Source organism: Mus caroli, unplaced genomic scaffold, assembly GCF_978045245.1.
Source record: "Mus caroli unplaced genomic scaffold, Mus_caroli_1 scaffold_7, whole genome shotgun sequence".
NCBI lineage: Eukaryota > Metazoa > Chordata > Mammalia > Rodentia > Muridae > Mus > Mus caroli.
The window spans coordinates 32,673,691-32,691,391 of NW_028227262.1; the positions used below are offsets into that span (position 1 = coordinate 32,673,691).

The 17,701-nt window shown below is 55.7% G+C and overlaps 1 protein-coding gene across 1 annotated transcript in view; it reads left to right on the forward strand.

The window, feature by feature from the left end:
- Positions 1-704: 704 nt before the first annotated feature.
- The window catches only part of Plxnd1 (plexin D1), a 40,518-nt gene continuing 23,521 nt past the window's right edge, over positions 705-17,701 (forward strand). The window contains exons 1-3 of the mRNA XM_021164791.2: positions 705-2,573; positions 15,285-15,461; positions 17,424-17,555. Coding sequence (XP_021020450.2) covers positions 1,044-2,573; positions 15,285-15,461; positions 17,424-17,555 — 1,839 coding nt within the window. The 5' untranslated portion in view covers positions 705-1,043. The remainder of the gene's footprint in view (positions 2,574-15,284; positions 15,462-17,423; positions 17,556-17,701) is intronic.

Genomic DNA, 17,701 nt, shown 5'->3' on the forward strand with positions numbered 1-17,701 from the left:
GTGGTGTATTTTGGGCTTTACTTCTGGGGCCTCAGTTTCCATGTACGTAAAGTGGGTTGAGTCTTTGTAAGGAGGTTAGCATTTGGTGTGGTCCTATGTGGGCACTCCCATGCTATGGAGAGGATCACCTGGGTTTCTATGACCTTAGGAAAACAACTCCTTCCCTTTATCCCAGGGCCTACCTGTCCCTTTGAAGGTCAAAGGGGTCCGGTGCCCAGTGCCAGATCATATGTGGAATGACTTTAGGTTTTCTCAGAACCCTGGCCAAAGGGCAAGGTCCTGGGGGTCTGCGGGGTTTGGCTCTTTCCAGAAACCAAGGCCCTGTGTCTGGTGTTCTGCTCAGCCCAGCCTGCCCTTGCAAGAGGGATGAACTTCCTCTCAACACAGTTTTCTACTTTTGCTGTGGGATTGTCAAGTTTGTTCCCGGGGCCTGCTGCTTGCAAACTCCCTTTACAGGGCAGTTTGGGGAACAGACCATAGGTTAGCCAGGGGCCTGATGTCCCTGGTCTGGCTGGTCTTTAGAGTGAGGCTTAGAGAACATAGGGGGGTGTACGAGGGGGGGAACGGGGAGGGGGACCGTGGCCAGAGGGGCAGGCGGTTGCGGGGAAATAGAGGGCTTTAGGGGCAAAGAGAGGAAAAGAGTAGAAAGGGAGAGCAGCGGGAACAGAAAGAAAAAAAAAAAAGGAAACGCAGATGAGGGAGAGAGAGTGACGCGGGAGAGACACGGGGCGGAGTTGACAGGATCGGAGTAGGGGAGTTTGAGAGATTGAAAGAGCGAAACTCTGAGCGGCGGTGGTAGGCAAACGGGAGCCCAAAAACAGAACAGAGAAGGTACTAGAGCGAGGAGAAAGAGAGGAAGGATAACAAACAACCGAGAGGAAGACATTCCAGGAGCTGGCCAGGAACCAGGAAAGAGGCAGGCAACTTGCGACTGCCCGGGTTTCGGCCACCAGCGACCTCGGACCGCGGGGCGTGGCCCAGAGGCGTGGCCGGGGGCGTGGCCCGGGGCGAAAGGGCGTGGGCCAAGCTGCTGGGGCGGGGAGATGGGCTGTGGGCGTGGCCTCCACGGAGCCGCCCCCGGGCTGAGCGCCGCTCCAGAGTCGGGCCGGGGCGCCGGGGCCGGGGGCGGCAGGCGCGGGCAGGAAGCGCCTCGCGGCCCGGGCCCGCCCCCCGCCTCTCGCCGCCTCCGAGCTCCCGGCTCCCGGCCGCGCCGCGCCCCATGCACTCGCCGCGCCGCGCAGCCCGCGCTCGCCTGGATGGCTCGTCGCGCCGCGGGCGGCGCACCCCCTAGCGCCCGGGCCGCCGCGGCCGTCCCCTTGCGTCCGCGCCCTCACTCGCGGGGCCCTGGTCTGCTGCCGCTGCCTCTGCTGCTGCTGCTCGGGGCGGCACAGGCCGGCGCCCTAGAGATCCAGCGCCGTTTCCCCTCGCCCACGCCCACCAACAACTTCGCCCTGGACGGCACAGCGGGCACCGTGTACTTGGCGGCAGTGAACCGCCTGTACCAACTGTCGAGTGCCAACTTGAGCCTGGAAGCCGAGGCGACCGTGGGTCCTGTGCCGGACAGCCCGCTGTGTCACGCCCCGCAGCTCCCGCAGGCCTCGTGCGAGCACCCGCGGCGCCTCACGGACAACTACAACAAAATCCTGCAGTTGGACCCGGGCCAGGGTCTGGTGGTCGCGTGCGGCTCCATCTACCAGGGTCTGTGCCAGCTGAGGCGCCGGGGCAACATCTCAGCCCTGGCCGTGAGCTTTCCGCCTGCCGCGCCGACCGCAGAACCGGTCACCGTGTTCCCCAGCATGCTCAACGTGGCCGCCAACCACCCCAACGCGTCCACTGTGGGACTGGTGCTGCCGCCGACCTCGGGCACCGGGGGCAGCCGTCTGCTCGTGGGCGCCACGTACACCGGCTTCGGCAGCGCTTTCTTCCCGCGCAACCGTAGCCTAGAAGACCACCGCTTCGAGAACACGCCCGAGATCGCTATCCGCTCCCTGGACGCGCGTGGAGACTTGGCCAAGCTCTTCACCTTCGATCTCAACCCGTCGGACGATAACATCCTGAAGATCAAGCAGGGCGCCAAGGAGCAGCACAAGCTGGGCTTCGTGCGTGCCTTCTTGCACCCGGCGGTGCCACCTCACAGCGCGCAGCCCTACGCGTACCTGGCGCTCAACAGCGAGGCGCGTGCGGGCGACAAGGACAGCCAGGCGCGCAGCCTGCTGGCGCGCATCTGCCTGCCCCGCGGCGCGGGTGGCGACGCCAAGAAGCTCACAGAGTCCTACATCCAACTGGGCTTGCAGTGCGCGGGCGGCGCGGGCCGCGGCGACCTCTACAGCCGCCTCGTGTCGGTCTTCCCCGCGCGCGAGCAGTTCTTCGCCGTCTTCGAGCGGCCCCAGGGCGCCCCAGGTGCCCGCAACGCCCCGGCCGCGCTCTGCGCCTTCCGCTTCGACGACGTGCAGGCTGCCATTCGTGCAGCGCGCACCGCCTGCTTCGTGGAGCCGGCGCCCGACGTGGTGGCGGTGCTGGACAGTGTGGTGCAGGGCACCGGGCCGGCCTGCGAGAGCAAGCGCAACATACAGGTAAGCCATAGACCTGAGGGGCGTGTGCGGGGATACAGTATGCACGCAGATATCCCAGAGGATTGGTTACTGCCAGCGGTGCTGGCCCGGGAGCGTGCTGGGTCACAGGTGCTCACACCTAAGTGGGGAGGTCTAGGTTGTCAAGGTACCCAGGTGTTCCCCGAAGACAGCGCACCTACAAATCAGCTCTGCAGGTGGGGGCCACAGGTGTGTGCTGAGCTGAGATAGGGAGTGACACCAGGAGAGTGTTTAGGGAGACCGCGGGTGCCCTTAGGACATACCTCTGCACCCTGGCAGATGTGTGATGGGTGTGGCACCTGGCACTGAAGATAAAGGGCAGGTGGGTCCGAAGGGCTGAGTATTTGACAGGGACACCCATCGGAGACCCCAAGAGTGTAGACCTTGCAGGGATGTAAACTCCCAGTGGGAGCCCGTGCCAGGGGACACTGGTATTTGGGAAGTGATTGGTTCCCTAGTGAGGCCACCTGGTTGGCAAACAGGTGTGTGCTCAAGGCCACCTCAACAAATAGCAGATGAGCAGCTAGCAGGTGGTGTGGCAGACCTGTGATCACAAATGCTGTGGTCTTTTAACTTAAGCCAGCCATTCTCAACATGTGGGTTGTGTGTGACCCCTTTGGAGCCAGACAACCCTCTCACGGGGGCTGCATTATCCTGCATATCAGATATTTACATTGTGATTCATAAAGGTAGCAAAATTACAATTATGAAGTAGTAACAATGAATTAATTTTATGATGGGGGGGGGTGGTCATACCAAGCCTTAGGAAGGTTGAGAACCACAGACCTAGTGTGTGGTATGTCAAATGTCTTCAGCAAGTGTGTTCTCATCCCTTTGTACATACAGATGAAGAAATGGGTGTAAGTTTTAAGGGATGCACAAACAGCTGAAAAGGAGCAGAGGTGGGGCTTGCTTGAACACAAGTTGTTTGCCCCACCCCCCACCCCCCTATGTGTCCATGGTGCTGGGGCTTTGCGGCCTTACAGATGTGGAATGGGGGCATCCAGGCAGCCTGGCCAGACAAATGGAAGATGTAAAAGGAGTGAATCTTTGGTGGAGAACTATAGGGCTGAGGGTGAGGCGGGGCCTCAGGGTGGGCAGTGGCAAGAGAGCCAGGCTAGGGGATCCCCAAGTGAATTGGCCTTGGGTACAGCCAGTCCCCTCTAAGAATTTCACAACAGAACTCATTTTCTTTCAACCCCAAAATGACACTGAGTTTACAAAGGGCTAAGCCCAGCCTTCTGGGCTCACTGAGGCTCCCTGCCTTGTCTCTTTCTCTGTGGTCCTCAGGGGTAGCAAGACTATACCGTGGGCGTGCCCAACACTGGGGCTTTGAGCAAGCACAGATTCCTTCTCTTGGCAGAGACTCCCTCAGCCGCCTACCACCCTGCCGACTGACCCCTCACAAGAAAGGTCATAGCGGGTGAGAGGCAGAAGGACTGTCTGAAGTTTGTGGCGCTGCTACCCAGCAGGGTCAGGCCCTGTGCAGTTCTGGGGTGAGGGCAGCCACTGTTCTTCTCTCCGGAGCCTTGCCATGGCTGTGCCTTGGCTGAATCTGAAGGCTGGGAGAGTAGGAAGAGGGAAGCTCTGTGGGCAAGGGAGGCAGCCCTTCGTGGGCCCCTGGCTGATGAAGGGTTCTGCGGGATTCCTCAGGCCGCTTCTCCCCTCCCCCTCCAGTTAGATGTGTCCTGATTCCCACGGTCCTTGGTGCCCCCCTGGGCCGGCACAGTGACTCACCCAGCTGAAGGCAGCTGGATTGTCGTCCTCCCTATGGGGGCAGGGCCTCTACAGGGAAATTAGCCCCAGGGCAGTGTAGTTAAGGCCTGCCCCTCACCCCAAAGCCACACAGTCTCTCTGCTAGGGCTCTTCTAGGTTCGTCTGCTGTGTTCTTCCTAATGCCCAGCTGTGGACACAGGCTAGGGCCCCCTGGCAGGAGGACCTGCAGCAGGCCAAGGTGCTTGCTGTCGTTTCCAAGCTGCTGCTGGCCCCCCTACACGGGCTTGAAGTCCCTCTCTCAGTGCCTGGCTATGTGGCCTTGATGGGGCAACAGAATCTTCTGAAGTTCCCTAAAGCTAGTGTAATGCACAGTCGTCTTCCCACAGAGGCATTAGGACCGCAAACACAGTCTTCCCACAGAGGACCAAATGAGCAAGGTAACCACAAAGGCAAGCGCTCAGTGCCCAGCGCACACAGTCATTGGTTGGTTGAGCTGTTCTCACCCCTGGGGATGCAGTTAGCTCTTAGCTGGGCTCTAGGCTGTCCTGGAAACATGTCCTCATCAGGCCTGCTCTGCAGCTATAAGACCCCCACCACTTGCACTCGCAGCCTCCTGTGGGTCCCCTGAACATTTTACCAAACCCCTAATGTCATGAGACCTCTGCTTTCCGGGGACCCTCATGGGACTCTCTGGTTTCTGGCCTCCTGGACAATACAGAGACCTAAGGATGGACTGGGTCTCATGTAGCACAGGTCAGTTTTAGGCTCACTGGTGGGGTTAAGGACATGTGCCACCAAACTCTGTGTGTGTGTGTCCTTGAGTATTAAACCCAGGCTCTAGGTGAATGCTAGAAAAGTGTAGCACCAACTGAACTACATCCTGTCTCAAATAGAGTCCTCTTCAGAGCACCTAGGGTCAGGGTGGGCACTGCCACACACTGTCCCCTGCCAAGCACAGGGGCTGGCAATTGTGTGATCTAGAAAGCCCACGGTGGCTGGCAAGGAGGAGGGACCCATAAGGAACAGCAATCAAGATGCTCAGGGTGAGATATCCTCTGACGTCTGCTGTGTGTTGGCTCTGCACCCCTGTGCTGTCACCACAGGGCAATGGGCTGGACCTGTGTGCCTCCACTGTGGCGTGTCCAGCAGCAGGTGGAAGGAAAGGAGGTGGGATTAGGTGGGGTTTCCTTCCTCACACCGCAGCATGTTCAGAGGGAAAGCATGTTGGACCGTTATATGCTGTTGGTAGAGAAACTGAGGCAGGGAATGACAAGGTAGAGCTGACTGGATGCGATTCCTTTCTCTGAATCTTTTGCCTGTAAATGACCATGATGTGTGTGTGTGTGTGTGTGTGTGTGTGTGTGTACTTAAGTTGCAGGACAGCACAGCAAATGCCAGGTCTGCTTTTTTTTTTCCCATGGTGTCTTTTTATAGTAATGGCAGGGGGAAAAAAAAAACCCAGGCAGTTTTTAAAGCAGGCATACAGTGGGTGGCACACAGCTCAGGAAGGTATTTTCTACACCAATTTCAGGGCTGAGATGGCAGGTGGTGGCGGAGGGAGAGAGCTTCCAAGACAGGTTTTAGGTTTGTGAAAGGATTTGAAGTCAGCACCCTGTGTCAAGGAGGCAAACAGAGACCCTTGTGGGATTGAGGAGAGGGGCTGGCTGGGATAGCCTCCCCTGGAAAGACAGCTGGGGGCCACTCTGAGAATGTCTGGCTCCCGTGTACCCAGGGACAAAGTTGACAGAGCTCTGCCCTGCCCTGCCCATATGCTGTGTAACCCAGGGCCAGTCAGTTACCCTCTCTGTGCCTCATGCGTCCTCATTTTAAGTCTGTGTCTCCTTTCAAAGATGTGGGTCAAAAAAAAAAATCCCATATGCTGCACCCAGGAAATGGCAGGTGCAGGTACCAGGGAGAGAATCGACATCTGAGCCCAGCGTGCTGGTGTGTGGAGCAGACAGCAGGTGCTCGGAAAAGGGTGGGCTGGGCCCTTGCAGCTGATGAGCTCACACCAGGCTCTGAGGGAGCCAGGATGAAGCAGAGAACTATGGTGAGAGTGTGGGCAGGCCCTATCCCCACAGGAGCTCAGTGGGGCACGCAGGCTGAAAGCTAGCGAGGCCAGTGCCTGCTGTGCACCAACTCTCGGAGGTTGGGGCAACCGAGGAAGCTGAGGCCTCTCAGTTTGTTTGTTTGTTTGTTTGTTTGTTTGTTTGTTTGTTTTGTGGGGTGGGTTGGGCAGACCCAGAACCTGCTGCCTACTGCTGGAGGGATGTTTGCCACTGTCTTGTTCTGTCTACCCACACTCAGTCCTCACACAGTGAGGCTTACAGTGGGGGAAACTGAGAGAAACCCAGATAGGGCAAGGGACTTGCCCTGTGGGTTCCAGGTCACCAGAGTGTGGGGTGATTGTGGTCTCCCTGTGACCAGCCTTCACTGAAGGATGGCTTGGCCAGCTGAGAGCTCTGGGCTCGGGTGCCTAGGTTCTCCCATGACTGTAATGAGGTCATTTGGGCAATTCCCGGTGGGGGCTGGGCACCACAGCTCCTGAGAAATAGATGGGTGGGGGAAGCCACTGAGCATGTGCAGAAGGGCCGGGTGCTCAAGCCTCCTGGTCACAGAAGAGGCCTGAGAGCATCTAGCTGTACTTCCCTCTGAAAATGCAGCCTCTTAGCCAGGTGCGACCCCAACACTTAGGAGGCCGGAACAGGAGGGCTGTCAGTTAGACGCCAGCCTGAACTGTGTAGGGAGACCTTGTCCCACACCAAAACCAAAAGTAAAGGAACAAGAACATCCCTTCTCTGGAAAGGGGTGAGGGCCCCAGCTCTTGGGAGTATGGAAATGCAGTTATCAGACAGTCGGAACACAGACTAGGCAGGTTCCTTCTGTTTTTTTCCAGTGGGGTCCTGAGTTACTTGTGTTGAGGTCAGAGCAAAGAGACTACTCAGGGAAGTGCAGATGGATTTCATGGCCCAGGACACAGGCACAGTAGAGAACATTTCTATTTGGCAGGCTGGGTAGCCTTGTGCATGAAGTTTAGGGGGCAAGTATGGGGTTCAAGTTCTGGTGGCTGCTGCGGGATCTGGGAATCTGATCTGAGCCAGACCATGTCTTGACAGAGTCCCTCATTCAGCCACCCAAACTGCAAATGTCCCTTTGTAATTAATGAGGTGCCTTGAGAGTTTGTTCTGTGCCAGACATTTGCAAAGTACCTTAGATAAGCCCAGCTCTCCTTGCCCAAAACAGTAAGATGGCGTTTATCTACATCTACACTGATGCACACGCTTGGAGAAGCCACACGTCAGTGTCTTGTGTCACTCGAAGACAGGATCTCTCATTGAACCAGGGGCTTATTTCCTAGACTGGCTGACAGTGAGCTCCAAGTATTCTCCTGCCTCAGCCTCCCAGTGCTGAGATTATAGGTTCAAGCAGCCAGACCCAGCTTTTCATGTGGAGCTGGGATCTGAACCCAGAGCCTTGTACTTGTGCATTGAGCACTTTAAAAAAAAATGAGTCCATTTTAAAGGTGGGAAAATGGAGCCTAAGAATGGCCTAAGATGGCAGGCAGTGAGTGTTCCCAGAATTGTTCCAGTCTAGCGTGAGAACCTTTCAGCCACTCCCAGATGTGGGGCCTCTGCCCTTTCCCTGGGTTGCCGTCTTCCGTGGTTTGTCATGTCCTGCATCTTAATTCCTAGGGACATCCCTTAGGGAGGGGACTAGGCTTGTTGCATGGCCCAAAGAGAGAAGGTATAGACCCTGCCCCAGTATCCCAGAATCCCAGAAAACTTAGGACCTGTGCTGAGCCTCATCCAATAGGAGGGCTCCCTGGAGGTGGTGGCTCTGGACAGCACCTGAAGGATATCTAGACAGGGAAGGAAGGAATCATGGCAGGGACAAGGTGAGGGCTGACTTAGCCAGCAGGGCTGAGACTGAGAACATAGAGTCCTGTCTATGGACCAATTTCTTAGATACCGTTCTGCCGTTCCTGAGGATCCAGTGTGGCCTTAGACTGAGGACACATGGCTCATTTGGCTCTGGAAAAGTCCAAGCTGCTACCAGTTGCTGGCTAGTTTCCCCTGTGATGGCTGCACCAGGTAATTCCCAAGGCCTTTCCAGCTCCTGACAATGGTGTGAGCATTGCCATGGAAACCAGCTGTCCCTGAGTGGGGACAACCCCAAGAGTGTCTCAGAGCGCCAGAATAGGAACCAAGCTACCCCAGAACATAGCTTCCTCTTGTCAAAGTCCATGTTGGGGCCACCCAGGTGGGCATCTGGTGGCCCCACTGAAGTAGCTTCCTCTGGTGCTGACACGTGATGTCACCAAGCTCCCAGGCAGCCAGGCCTTTGCTCTCCCAATGCACTGTCCTCAGCTCCAAACCCCATAAATCACATAAGATGGAGGATGGATGGAGGAAGGAAGCCTGCGGCTCTAGTCCAAGGCCTGTGCAGCCCCAGAGGGCCGATCACAGCAGCACTTTAGGCCCCATCAGTAAATAACAGAACTGCGGGTAGTAACCTTGAGTGGAGGCCTCGGGCTGGAGCCATGCTGGGCGCTGGCTAGCTGCCCGAATGGGTCATCTCAGCCCTGTTTGTGTGCTGTGTTACGTTGCAGCAGGCCTCGGTTTCTCCACCTGGCTCTCGAGGGCTTGCTAGCACCAAGTGGCTGTGATGGTGGCAGCCGTTGGGAGCCACAGACTGCAGAACCAGCTGACCTGCCTGGAGCCTCGGAAGCCCCAAGTGTGTCAGTACCCAAGGGACTGGGGACTACAGAAGGCCAGAGAGGAGGAAGGCTGCGCTGTAGAGGAGGTGTGAGACTCAGGCTGTTCCTAGCCCTCAAGGGACCAGTAGTGGCCAGCTCCGGAGACACAGCTGGTCCCCTGCAGTGAGGAAGAAGCAGAAAGCCATCTTGCTGGAGGAGGCCTGCCTACTGGAGCTAGCTGGGGGGTAGGGCCTTGGGCTGGGGACAAACACAGTGCTGCATATACTACACCACACTGTGTTCCTGGGGGACAAGTTGGGGGGGGAGAGCGGGGAGGATGCTGGGGACTGGGCCAGGCCAGGGAATGAGAAACAGCCTGGAGAAGGGGGAGCTGGGTGTCTGGCTGGCTGTGGCCAGCTAGCCGAACAACCACCATCTGAGTAAGCTCTGCAGGGTCTAGGCAGCAGCCGCTCAGGCCACCAAACTCGGACTGTGCAGGATGCTAAGAAACTCACGCAGACACCTGACTGCTGTTGGTACCCAGCGGTCAGCTGGCAGGGCTTCTCCATTCTTGGGCACCCTGACTCTGCCGATGCCCCCAAAGCCACCTGGGAACATTTACTGAGCAGCTGTGAGCTTAGCACCTCTAGTAGTCCTGTGTGGCAGGTGCTGTTACTGTCCCAGCCTCACAGATAAGGAAGCCAGCCAAGGGCTGGGCTGTGTGTCTTAAGGAAGGCCCTGCCCGCCTCTGTGCTAGGCAGCTCCTGGAGGTATCGTGATGGCCTTGGGAGGTGCATGGGCTCCTGGGCAGGAACAGTTTCCTCGGAGAGAACCTTCCAGAACTGAGTCTGTCATCTCCCCTGGCCAGAGCTGATACATAGTAGGTTTTAAGGAATCTTTGTGCCTCAATTTACCCTCAAGTGAGACATTGCTTCCATGGAGCTGCCATGTTCCAAAGGGCAGCCTGTGCTGAAGCTGGGAGTGGGGCTTTAAGGCTGGATTTCTTGGAGGTGAAGTTCTGCTTCTGATCTCATATCTGTGCAGGCTCCAGACAATTTCTTTTATTCCTGAGACAAATATTAATGCCAAGGGCAGAGAGCCCCAAGCGGCTGGGCTCTGCAGGAAGCTGCTGCCTGCCGAGGTCGCCCTTTCTCCTGGGCCTGCCACCCCCACGTCCTCAGGAGAACCCTGCCCCATCCAGCCTGGATCCCTGTCCTTATTCTTCTGCAGAGATCAGGGCTTGAGAGTCTAGGAGGTGTGACTCCACGTGGGGCAGAGATGAGGGAGGAGTTGCCCAGAACACAGATCTCAGATCAGCCACAGGTCAGGGTCGCTTTGAGAGAGCCCTTGATGGCTTATGTTTATACTGACGGAATGCTGTTGAACTGCAGAGAGGTCATGGTCTACTCTGCAGCTGTGTGTGTATGTGTTTTAATAAGCATCATATTTGAACTAATTTTCAACTTACAGGACTGTAAGTTATGAAGGCAGGAAGGGAAATCTTCCCCTGTGTCCCTCTCCCCCAGTCCTCTTTGCTAACATTCCACACTACCATAATACCACACAGTATTGGGCCCCCTCCGACCCTCAGCTAAGTTGCAGGCTCCCAGTGGGATGGGGTGTGGCTCTCACAGAGCCCCTGTCTAACAGACTCCACCCCAGAGCAGTAGAGGAGAAACCCTCCCATTGGCTACTGTCGGGGTCTTTAAGAGGGGAGTTCTGGACAGCTCAGTAGCCTCTGTCATCCCACAGTCAGCTATGTGACACTTCTGAGCAGTTGCGAGCCTTCCATTCTGGGCCTCAGACAGGAAGGTGTCCCTAGGCCAGGGACAGCTGCACAGTAGTAGGCACCTGGGATGGAACCCGTTGCCGTGTCTCATCCTCCTCTGAGTGCCTGCTGCGGAGCTGTAAAGGTCTGGCAGGGTCTGTGGGAAGGCTATGGCGGGCATACTGTAAGCCCTCCTGGAGCTGGCTTCCTAGGAGAGAAGAGCTGTATCCAGCTGCAATTACTGAAGGAGTGAAATCAATAGGGCAGCCCTTTAATGGAGAGTGGGCAGCGCTGAGCTTGGCCCCAGGAGGTAGCCGGCTCAACAGGGAGGGGCTGCGTGCTCTCAAGGAAGAGCTGAAATCAGTGGCCATTACCTACCCCATTTTAGAGAGGGACAAACTGAGGTTCTTACAGGAAACAGAGCTAGCTGCTAGATTTCGTGCTGCCCCAAACAATAGGCAGGCCGTGAACCTCCCTTGCTTTGCAGGCACGCCATGGCTGTATTGCCTTCCATCACTGCTTAGAAAGGAAGCGGCTGAATGGAATGTTTACACCTTAGTCAAAATTAATTTCCCTTCTTTAGTAAATCTTCACCCATGAGCTCTCCAGAGGGACCATTATGCGTCTAATACACCTGAATAAAGAGAAGTGCTGGCCGTTACAGTGTTCTCTCTCTCTCTCTCTCTCTCTCTCTCTCTCTCTCTCACACACACACACACACACACACACACACAGAGAGAGAGAGAGAGAGAGAATGAGAATGTGTCTGCATACACCTATGGGATGGATGTTCACATGCATGTGGAGGACCGAAAACCTTGGGTGTCGTCCTCACGGGCTTTTCAAAGTGGTCTAGGCTCGCTGGCTAGTGAGCTGCAAGGATCTGCCTGCCACTGTCACCCCCACCCTACCTCCTGAGTTCTGGGAGTCCAAGCCTCTGCCACCAAACTCATTGTTTTTTGTTTGCTTTAATTATGGTTTCTGGGGATTAATCTCAGGTCCTTATGCCTTCAGAGCAAGCTCTTGTCCAACAGAGCCATCTTCTCGTCCCTGGGCTTGTCTTTTTAAGAGTCTCATATTGATTGACTAGAGCCTTGCAGGCTGGGTTACCTGGAGAGGAGGCATGGTGGAGCTGGGCCTAAGGGCCCAGACACTGGCTGCTAAGGGACATGGGTGGGATGTTTCAAGAACTGCAGAGAAATGGTGTTGTTGGCCTTAAGTGTGAGTAATGGGCAGAATGGAGGGAGGGGCCTGAGCATTCGGTGGGGTGAAATCCCTCCGCACACAGCAAGGACAGTGCAGCTGTGTCATGGGGACGGTGGTGTGCTCTGTCCCATTGAGCTAGGAATAGGCTGGGGTTGTGTGGGCCACTTCAGTGAATGAGGTGCTAGGGGAGAAATTCCAGGCTGTGGGGCCCATGGCCCTGATCACCAAGTTCTGCAAGGCCACCCTCAGGGCCTCTGTGGGTGTCCCAGCCCTGCTCCTGCAGGAGCCACTTGTAGTCTGAGGGTTTCTGGCCCAGGCAGGCAGCTTCCCTCCACATAGATCATTCCAGCCCCTGTTGCTCACTTCTCCTTTAAAAAAAAAAAAAGCTTTTTTTTTTTTTTTTTTTTAGATTTTATTTTTAGGATAAGAGAAAGAGAGAGAGAGAAAAAAAAAAAGGTTGGGGGAAAGGCTTTTTCGAAAATTCCTTCGGCACAGAATTAATGGCTTGTGAACGTCAGGGCAGGCTGCGGGAGTCAGTTCCCAGCCTTTCCACAGCCTCCCCTCTCACAGCGGCCCACAAATCACCCCCAGCCCATCAATGGCTCTGCCTTTCCCAGGACCCACACTCTGGCTGGACAGCCAGACAGGGCTCAGAGGAGCACCCAGAGCCGACTCTGGGGGTCTCCCAGAGCTCATCTCCCACCGCAGGGATTTACAATATTTTAATTTAAAAAACAACTTATTTAATGACGCAAGTAAGTAATGTGTATTCAGCGAAAGTTATGTAAGTTGTGGGAGACCATGGTCTCAGTGGGACAGGACAGCTGTAGCCCTTGTGGTGCTCCAGGACAGCTGGGGAGGAGCGCCCAGCCTGGGGGTCATCTCAGCTCACGTACATCCAGGACAAAGGCAAGTGGGTTGGGGCTGAAGTTCGCTCAGGTCAGGAGTCAGAGTGCACAGTGACTCTGTTTGCAGTCTCACTTACTCTCGGTCAGCCAAGGTCTAAGAGTATTAATGGAAAATTCCAGAAATAAACAATTCATGATCTTGAAATTGCTTGCTGTGCCGAGTACCACACAGCCGGAGAAGTCTTGTGTTGTCCATCCCTACCCTGCCTTTGAGTCTGGGCTCTGTCCAGCGTTTCCACCCTGCCTAAGCTACCCACCTGGTAGCTGCTCAGTAGTCATGGTTCCTGATGTCCTGTCCCCAAATGCCAGAGCTTGGTTTGCATGGTCCTTACTCTTCTTAAAGTGCAAGTGTACGGTGGTGGGCAATTTGATACATCTCGGAAAGCCATGACATGCCTGCCTTGGGAGAAGGGGTGGAAATTCTTGCTGCCGAGGTCTGTGGTACAGTAAGATTGTGGGCCAGAGCCCACACTTCCTGTGCTCCATTGCCGTGTTCCTCAATTGTCCCACTATTGCCTCCCTTACAGAGATGACTGATAAACTCTCATTGGGAGAGACTATGGGACCAAAATGAGTATATAGGATTTGGTCCTTGTGTTTTCTGACATTCCCCAGAGGACTCCGGACGTGTTCCTGTCAGGCGCTGCTGTGCAGGAACCTGATAGACAGGGACAGGAGCAGAGACAGTGGCCCTGAGGCAGGACTGGCGTGTGAGGCACAGATACAGGTTAGATGGTGGCATGAAGACCCGAGAGAGCTGAGCTGAGGGCTGGGGTCAGAGAAGCCCCATTGAGGTGGGCGAGGCCACAAGCTTCGGAGTAGGCAGCTTCTGTGTGCGGGGCAAATATTCTGCCATCAAACTTATCCCGGCATCTCAGACTCCACCCATGTAGGAGCGTGTGTCTAGGGGTCAGGGGACAACTTTCAGGAGTCTGGTCTCGACTTCTACTTTGAGGAAGTGACTTTCTTGTTGCTCATGTGAAGTTGGGATGAGTCTCCTGTCTCTGTCTACCATCTCTCCGTAAGAGTACTGGGGTTAAGAGGTGACACACTCAGGTCATTAGGCCTGTGTGACAAGCACCCACCCATACCCCTGCACCATCTCATTAGCCACCTCCCCCACCCCCATCCCATTCACCTTTCTCTTTTTTTCAATTTTTAGTTTTTATTTTTAATTTTTTAATTTAAATTAATTTCATACAAAATATTTTGATCCTATTCTTTCCCCTCCCACATTCCTCCCAGATCCTCCCAATCTCTCTACCCACCCGGGTCTTCTCTCTCACTAGCTTGGAACTCACCAAACATCCATGATGGTTGGCTAGTAGTTCCCAGGGAACCACCTGTCTGCCCCTGCAGCACTGGGATCCCACAAGTGCAACACTCTATCTGGCTTTCAAACTCCGGTCATCACACTTGTGTGGCAAATACTTTACAGACTGAGCCATACCACAGCCTTCACATCTATTCTGTTATTGGATTAGGCACCAGTCATAGCCTGACAGCCACTGGTACCTGCTTAAGTCTGACCCAGCACCAGCTGAAGACCTTGACCTCTGCAAACTCAGTCCACCACTGATCTTGTCTCAACTCCCAAAGGGGAAGTATGTGCACACGCCCATTTTATAGCTGAGTAAAGTGAGGCTCAGAAAAGCAAAGTAACATGCCAGGGTCAGCCATAGCAACCCTCAAGGACACAATTTACCCATGGGTTTTAGACCAGGGCACTTCAGCCCCAATCCATAGCTGTGGGGGTGGGGGTGGCCTACTCCAAAATTGTCCCAAGAAACCTAGGGAATGGGAACGGATGCTAGAACTGTGAGGGAAACACAGTGGAGATGGAAGGGACGCCTCATGGATGTCACTTCAGTAGTGAACTAAGGCAAGGATGACCTCAGTGACCAGATATGGGCTCTCCTGGCCTCTCTGCTATGTGTGGCCAGGAGGAATGCTGTGGCCAGGTATGTGGCTGTGCCGTATTGCTCAGGCTGGGCTGAAATTCCCAGGGTCAGGTGAGTCTCCTGCCTCAGCTTCCCCAGTGTCTGGGACTGCAGGTAGTGTACCCCTGTACCTTTGGTCACTAAAAAGCTCCAGTTTATGACCAGTCCCTTGGCCAGCCTGCGCTCCAGTTTATGACCAGTCCCTTGGCCAGCCTGCCTTGCCTCCCTCCCTCCCTTCCCCACCCCCAGTCTATTCCCCACATATCTTAAACACCAGCCATCTCCTACGAGTAGCTGTGTCACCCAAGGTCAAGGCTAGACCTGGGTAGCATCTGGGGATCTATTTAGCCGGGCCTCTGTTTGGGTCAAGCAGGGTCTGAGAGCTGGGGTCTGCCTGTGTGAACAAGCGGGGAGCCAGAGAAGGTTCCAGAGCTGAGTCTAACCTGCCTGTCTTCGCAGCTGCAGCCAGAGCAGCTGGATTGTGGAGCGGCCCACCTGCAGCACCCACTGACCATCCTGCAGCCGCTGAGGGCATCGCCCGTGTTCCGTGCTCCAGGGCTCACGGCCGTGGCTGTGGCCAGTGCCAACAACTACACGGCCGTCTTTCTGGGCACCGCCACGGGGAGGCTCCTTAAGGTAAGCGTGCTCTACGGGAGCTCCCTGGGGAGGGCCACAGAGGGCCAGAGTCCCTCTGCTTTCTTCAGTTTTCCCTCTGGGCCTCCACAGCGGCCTGTCACAGAGGGAGGAACTGGCCTGAGTGATGTCTGCACATTGTCTGCTTTCAGCATCTCCTAGCCTGGGGCCTGCTGCCTGCCCTGCCACTTCTTGACCTTTGCAGTGCACAGGCTCCCCCTGGGCCTCTGTTTCTCTACTGGCTGCAGTTGTTGGGGGACAACAGCGCTGCTGGCCACCCCCTCAGGGGTCCAGTTTCTGGATTAACCATGAGGCCTTGCAAGTTCCAGAGCTAAGGGAGGGCAAGGAGCTGCTTCTCCTACCTGAGAGCAGACTGGACACCCCTGCCCGCCGCCTCTCCACCTCTCTGTGGGGAAGGTCAGCTTTGCAGCCAGGCCCAGCCTAATTGATTCAGAGTCCATAATCTAATTCCCTTTGGCAGCTGCCTGGGTGGGATGGGGGTGGGGCTTGGGCCCCACAGGCCTAGAACCACCTGTGGTGACCAGGGAGAAGGCAGGGCCCCTGGTTACTCAGCCTCGACCCACCCGGGCTCAGCTTTGTAGCCAGATGTGTGGCTTCTGCTTTTAACTGTTACTACTCGCTGTGTGACCTAAGGACATAGCTTATCTCCTCTGGACTCCGGGCTCTCCATCCACTGAGGAGGAATGAGGCAGAGCAGGACTGTGGTCAGAGCCCTCTCCCCCTTCTACCCACAAAACTGCAGTCATTAGGCACCTGCTGTTTACCCTGTGCCTCAGGGTACTTCACAGGCACCACGTCCTTTAGCTCTAGTCGAGCCAAGGATTCTATTCCACAGAAGCAGGCCGCTGAGGTCCTTCAACAAAGTGACTAGAGATAGCCTGTAATAGGGCCGTTGCTTTTTCATTTTTAATTGATTTCTACGTGCCATGCTTGGGATGGGATACAGAGCCTCAGCTGGGCCCCCAGGACTCAGTGAACACTGAGGAAGTAGAAATGAGTTGGCTGTCTGTTTGGTGTCTAGGGTAAGCGGGCATGGTGTGAGCCACGGCCAAGCCCCTCCCAGCATCCCAAGAGGCTTCCTGGCAACATCTCAGAGGCCAAGCCCGAGCCTGGAGAGACCTGGGGAGGACACAGTGTTGACCTGGCACACCCCAGAATAAAAAGGGTAGAGGGAGGGCTGTCGGGAAGGTGTGTGGCAAAAGTGAGGCAGGCCTGACTAGGCAAGGTGTATAATGTGTAACAGTGGAAGCAAAGTGAGAACGAGGAGGGGGTGTGGCTAGGGGTGTGGCTAGGAGGTGTGGCTAGGTGGATCCTTAAGCTATCAAATGCCACAGCCAGTTTCTTCCTGCAGGGAACCTCTGCAGGTTTTAGAAACCCAGAGAAAGGTAAGTGGGAGGCCCCATAGGTGTCCAGACTACAGTAGCGTCTTGGAGCCTTGAGCACCCAGCCTGTGAGGATGAGAGGGGACACAGACAGCAGGGCTTTGCCAGTCCCTGAAGAGCCATGCAGAGGGGCCTGGGACCTCGCATTCTGCTTGTCTTATCTCCTGTATCCCCACAGCCCCGTGGAACGATGGCCATCCTGACTCTTATTCACTGGGGAAACTGAGGCTCAGGGAGGGAAACCAACTCATTTGGATTATAGTGCATGTCAGAAATAGAATTCAAGCCTTGCTATTAGCCATGACAACCAGCAGCCTCCCAGAGAATGGTTTGGGAGCTACAGCCCACACATACTTGGGGGAGATGTTGGAGTCTAGCAGGACAGGAGTTCCTGGTGGGGGCGCTGTTGAGTCAGTGAGAATGGCGCATGTGCACTCCACTTAGGACACCCCCCCCCCTTTCCCTTTCACCCTGGAACATCTGAGCAGGAGGGGAGAGGAGACTCCACCCCTGACCTCGTGGTCCCCGGCACCATAGGTGATGGCCTTTCTTCCTTCCACAGATCAGCTTGAATGAGAGCATGCAGGTAGTAAGCAGGCGAGTGCTAACTGTAGCCTATGGGGAGCCTGTGCACCACGTCATGCAGTTTGACCCCATGGATCCTGGTTACCTATACCTGATGACATCCCACCAGGTGAGGAACCCTAGCCAGCCAGCTTTGGTGCCGGGCCTTTGCGCATGCTGAACCCTCCTGTCGGGGACACCTCCTTCCCCACCTCCATCTTTGCTCACACGCTGCTTCAAGGAGGCTATATTTACCCGCACGTACCCTCTACTAAT